This window comes from Hippichthys cyanospilos, chromosome 16 (genome assembly GCF_059441005.1).
Source record: "Hippichthys cyanospilos isolate Australia breed blue-spotted pipefish chromosome 16, RoL_Hcya_1.0, whole genome shotgun sequence".
Classification (NCBI taxonomy): Eukaryota; Metazoa; Chordata; class Actinopteri; order Syngnathiformes; family Syngnathidae; genus Hippichthys; species Hippichthys cyanospilos.
In genome coordinates, this window is record NC_142384.1 from 15,976,476 (window position 1) to 15,982,494 (window position 6,019).

At 39.6% G+C, this 6,019-nt stretch overlaps 1 protein-coding gene across 1 annotated transcript in view; it reads left to right on the forward strand.

The window, feature by feature from the left end:
• Positions 1-3,525, forward strand: part of prr36b (proline rich 36b) — a 29,479-nt gene extending 25,954 nt beyond the window's left edge. The window contains exon 6 of the mRNA XM_088436423.1: positions 1,311-3,525. Coding sequence (XP_088292549.1) covers positions 1,311-2,228 — 918 coding nt within the window. The 3' untranslated portion in view covers positions 2,229-3,525. The remainder of the gene's footprint in view (positions 1-1,310) is intronic.
• Positions 3,526-6,019: the final 2,494 nt, after the last annotated feature.

Here is a 6,019-nt window from a genome sequence, read left to right on the forward strand (position 1 = left end):
GCACTAATAAATTACAAGTAAAAACAAAAAAGTCCAAATCTCCACAGGGTATCTTCCGCAACAGAGACGGGAACGAAACGTCTTAATCTTTTTGTGCTGTGTTAGCATGCACAAACACACAAAAAAATCTGGAAATTTCCCTCCTTGCACTAGCCACATGGATGCCTCTGAATGTTGAATTCTCCATTTGTGCCTTTTTGTGCCTTGCACACTCTTGTCCTGACACTCCGGAACCTCAACGTAGAGCATGTGTGTACTATACCTGTATCCTGTCCTGGTCAAGCTTGGGTTACTCTCACGAGTCTGATTGTGGTTACATTGAGTCAGTCGTAAAAATAAATCAAGGAGACTATCACTGCCCTACATCTTTACGTCACAAATAATATTGCACATCGGTATAAAACTTATAAGCAAACGGCGTATTGCAAAAATGTCACTATAACGCAACTTCATAATAGGTTGCTTCATGATCCAATTAATTTGCTCTTAATTAGAAAACAAACACCTCTTAACAGTTTCAAAATTTCTAGATTCTCATGCCTGATTGATATATTAAGTGCTTTGAAACCTTTCTTACATCATAGCAAATGATTTACATTTGTTTTGAATACTTCCATTAATGTTCCAAAAATTAACACTTTCCTGATACACACACACACACACGTTTTTTTTAAACGCAATGACAACCCTCTTTGATTTTGAAAAAATATATATATTAAGGTATTTAAATGACTTACTGAGCCTGTTTATTCATTTTTGTGCAATTTTGTCTTTGTTACTTCCTGTAAGTAACAATTACACGTACTGTTTTGTTGATGCAGGGAATGACTGTTGTTCTGGATGCATGAACTAAGACCAAGACAAGTACACGCATTTTGCATTGGCTACGCTCATTATCATGCAGATGCTGTCATTCCTGGCATAAAGTCATGTCAAAATCCTCAAAGCCGTGCAAATATTAATGCAGTTTTTTTCATTTCTTCCCAGTTTGGTTGCTATTGTTCTATATTCTTTTTTCTGGGGTTATTTTAGGAAGCCAGATGCCTTTTTTCCACTTTGCCATAAAATGATAAGCTCGAAACACAGATAAAACAAATACTTTTCAAAATGTGTAGTCTTTTAACTAAACTGGTTACGCTTGAAACCGTTGTCATGATTGTGATTTTCGTTTGCGTTGCACCTTCAGTTCACCCTGTCCGATTTCTCCTGAACCCACTTCCTCCTTGTCCCTGTGGTTGTGCCACCCGTTTAGTTTCTGCATGCATCTAATGGATGCACAAAGTGATCTTGAATGTCTCACAGGAGACAAGAAGAGAGAGGAAGTTGAAGACTGGCTGCAGGCACGCTCTCTGGAAGACAACCGGAACCAGAACCACTCCGCAGCTGTAGCCAATGGTCACTATCTGGCCCTTGTTCCGGGCAACAGGAGGCCCATCGACCCATCCGTCGCGGCGCAGTTTTCCCAAATGGAGCACCATTTAATCGGCGGCGACGACGCGGAGCAGTTGCGGAGGCTTGCGCGGCACCAGGAGAAGCTTCAAGAAACGCAGCGCCAACAAGATCAGGAGAGGCAGAAGAGGCTGTGGTTGGAAGAAGAGCGTCTACGGTTTGAGCAGCAGAAGCAGTTGGAGATGCAGCGAAGGGAACTTCTCCAGCTGCAGTTGCAACAGCAGCAGCAAGAGCACCGCCACCGCAGGCAGGTTCTGCAGTGGCAACTGGAGCTGGAGCAGCAGTACCGCATGCAGCAGAAACAGATCCAACAACAACAGCAGCAGCTGAGAAGGAGCCCGACCGGAGTCATGCTCTCGCCCTCTTCGGGTTTGTGCACCATCTATGAAGCCATGGAGACCAGCGACGAGGACGACGACGCCAGAGCGGAACGTAACCGCAACGTACATGGAAGGAGGAGGATGCAAGGCTTCCAGAGGCAGATGTGTCCATCGGCACCTCAGGAAACGGAGTGGAACCAAAAGGTGGACATCGTGCAACAGCTTATCAACCAAACGCTGATGTTATCTGGAAACGGAGAGTGTCCACCCCTCCTCCTCCTACCTGTGGGGACAGGCGGAACCTTGAATCGTCTAGATAGCAGTAAGTGGCCCAACGTGCTGCAACAGTTCAGCCCCCCTGCTGCTACCGTCACGTCCGTTAGCAGCTACTCCCCAGACAGCCACGATGCCTCCTCGCCTGGAGACTGGACTGTGGTGGAGGTGGAGACCCAACACTAGTCGACCAGTAATCAAGGACAAAAAAAATAAAACGGGTGTTTTTTCTGCAAAATATGTATTATAGGCAATATAGGTGGCAAGTTCTAGACAGTCTTCCATTAATATAAAAATATTAGTAGATACAAATCTTGCATAGATAGATAGATATGTTTTAAAACCACATTACAATACATTTAAAGAGCATGCTTTTTCATGATAGTTTGAAAGTTCCTCTAACACACTTTTAAAATGATACCAAGACATTGAGACACGACACTGTGGAAGAGAAAGAGCAACGAAAAACACAAAACTATTCCAATTGTGTAACAATGTGCCAAACTATAGTTGCAGTAAACAGAGCTCTTTTTTTTTTTCTAAACTAACATACAGTGGACATACTTCTACTTATGAAATTGAGTATGTTTACTTAAGTTTCGTTAGTGGACATGCGAAGTACTTCCTGTGTGATGCCATTGCTAAAATGCTAACAACGTGCTAAAAACGCAAACCTAACAATTTTTTCATAATAGGAGGCATTTGTAAGCGGAAGTACCGATGTATTAACTTAACGTTTTACAATACACAACAATAATCATGCTCGTATGTACATTGAAAATTCAAGAGAATTTGCCGTTCATTAAGCTTTAGGAAAAACTACAGACCTGAAATACTTATTTTGATTCTTCTTTCAGATTTAGTGTCAAATAAAATAGTGTAACACCATCTAGTGGTTGACAGAGAATTTACACCCAAAATAAATAGCAGATGAAACAAGTTACACTAGAAATTTGCAAAGCGCAGATTTGTGAACCTACGAAGAAGAGAGTGACTACTGTAGATACTCGCATGTATGGATTTATTTTGGTTACCCAATAATGACGAGGACAAATTACTGTCTTACATAAACTTTTTAAGAATTAGTTTTTTTTCAGAGGCACCGGGCTATTGGAATCAACGTTTTTCAAAATAATGCAAGACCACACATACCATCCCTTTATTTTAGATGACAGTATGCTATGTCATCCATTACCCTTACTGTATCTAAACATGCATAACATGGCAACGTTAAATAGTATCTAAGCATGCATCCTTTTTATACAACATAAACACTTCTTTAAATGTTATATCCACAAACGCTATACTCGCCAGAAACCTGTGCATCATTAGTTTCACTTTTAGAATTTTCTCCAGCTGTTTTATTAGATCTCAGATTGAGAGGGTCTACTTTGCGTGTGGTTGTGTATACAGTTCACAAGCTATGACAAATTGCACTTTATGTTGTCCTTTATCATGTGAGTTAAAGTATCTGTACAGGTAAGTGTCAGTTGTCTTTATTAAACTTAGTGGAGCACCAAACCCACAAAGTGTAAAGAAGAAAAAAAAAAAAAGGTCGCAAAGAAACAAGCTATTGTGTTCATCAAATAGGATTATTTCCAGTCTGAAAAGGCTTTTGGGTACGCTCGACGGCATCCAGTCACTAAATGTTGCTGTGACTTCATCGGACAACCAGATTTTCATGGATCCAATAGAAGCATCAGTCATGGAGGGCTGAAGGGAGTGTGGGAGAGAAGAAGGCCCCCCTTGTCCCGTATTGGGAGGAGGGGACTGAATGGACGGATGAGGGTGCTGCGAGACAGGGTGGGGGCGTCGGGGGTGCAGTTGTTGTCATCCCTCTCGGATTCCAAAGCCGTCGCCTCATTTCCTGGGTCGGCCAGCATTCGGGGAGTCGCCAAGGTTACCGATGATGTCATGGTGAGGGAAGAAGGGTTTGTTTGGGATGAGACAATGCACCATTTTGGGCGGGCAGCTGGCGGGGATGTAAGGATGGGGGAATCTTCGATGTTTCTTTTCCGTCTGCAAACTTTTTTTCTCAGGATTTAATTGCATGTAATTTGATATAAATTGTTTATATATATATATATATATATATATATATATATATATATATATATATATATATATATATATATATATATATATATATATATATATATATATATGTTTTTCACAATGTGTAAATACAGTGAGTGTAAAGTCTACCCACATCAGTTCAAATGCCACGTTTTTGTGGTTGATAAATAACTAAAATCAATCATATCTTAACTTTGTTTAGGATTATCGGGGGTATTTCAAATAGTTGCAGGTGTGTGCTGACCCTCTTTCAACGTGAGTTTTGTATCCACTGTATGGTAGCAAACTCATTTAAAAAGAACGTGCGATTCAAAGAATAGGAAAGCGACGTAATCCTGATGCTACGATTGATAAAGGCAACAACAGCGCCACTCAAAGGCTGATTAAGATACTAGCCTTTGTTAACTGCAAAATTGTTTAATAGTTACTGTACTACAGTAGTGTGCTTGATAATGGGCGATATATGAGCGTTAAATGATGGAATGCTAATGAATCATACAGTACATTACTTCAGTAGCATGTACAGAATATACGCTGTAGTTTTCTACATTTACAAATTATATAGCAAAAATAAGATTTTATACCTGCCCTGTTTGGCATTTGAAACCTATGTGCACATTAAAAGCTCTTCTATAGTTTTCTAAATCGATTTTATTCACACAAAATATATTAGATAATATAATATTTATACGGTAAAGAGGAAGTTTTGCTGCTGTATATTCATACTGGTTCATCTTATATTTGATCAAAAACATGAGCAATGAAGCACAATTAGCATTAGCATTGCATGTTTCAAGACATATTTCAATAATACAGTGCCTCAATTCCCGTTTTCTTTACCTCTATTTTCTCGAAATCTCACGTTGATGTATTAGTGTGAAATTTTGTTTGTGTTGAAAATGGTGGAGTAATTATGTGAAAGTTTGCTCTTTTTACCGCACAACTACTTTTGACGTTCCGTTTGCCGAGTCACTTTTCTGTGCAAAATTGTGAATACCCTTGTTGAAATATTGAATAAAGTGATTTTCGTTCGTATTCGACATGATCGTACTGTTCCTACAACCTCCATCATGCTCCAAGAATCATCTTGTGTTGTCATCGTGTCAAATGAATATAGGCCTTCACTTGCACAATACCATCCAGCACAATTTTTTTTTTACCTTGGCAGAGGGAATAGCAGGTTTCGTGACGTGAATGCAGTCAATAATTTACTAAATAATGCCGTTTTCTAAGTGTTTAATCGAATCATATTTTTTAAATATTAGGTATGATGCGATGCATTGTACTCCACTGAAAACTAAAATCTGAGAAGCTCTTGTGTTGAATCTCGTTGTGCAGGAGTACACAATTCACAAACGAGTGATTGGAGGCCACCGATGAAGCCTGCAGCTTTAGCGCCTTCCTGCTGTAGTTTTGTTTGTCAAGTCAACAGGTCAGATGAAACCGAGTATATTGCATCAAGCTGAAATTGTTAGCTACAGTTGTGGCGCCGGGTAATATGCCGAATTTTCAAAATCAAAGTGTTAATTTTGTTTTGTAGCTATTTCGGGCAAAACCTCCTAAATTATGATGCTATTGCTCATTAAAATATAGATGATTATATCTGCATTTGGTGGTTCTTGTGCATCTAGCATAAAATTTGAGGATCTTATGGCTATTTTAAGTTCTGTTGTAATTATGTACGTATATTAAAAAAAAGGAGGATTTTATTAGTGAACGACTTTGCATTTTCTGATGTCGCTGCTCACGAATGCTCATCTATGCCTAACGTAGGTGACTGTTTGGGTTTTAGGTCGCTAGCTGCTTTCGTTTTGAAAATATTTCAATTCGAAATTTTTGAAAGTAGGCCCCCTACAGGACAGCCCTGGGTCCCGCTTCCCGTCAACTAATAGTGAAGTCTG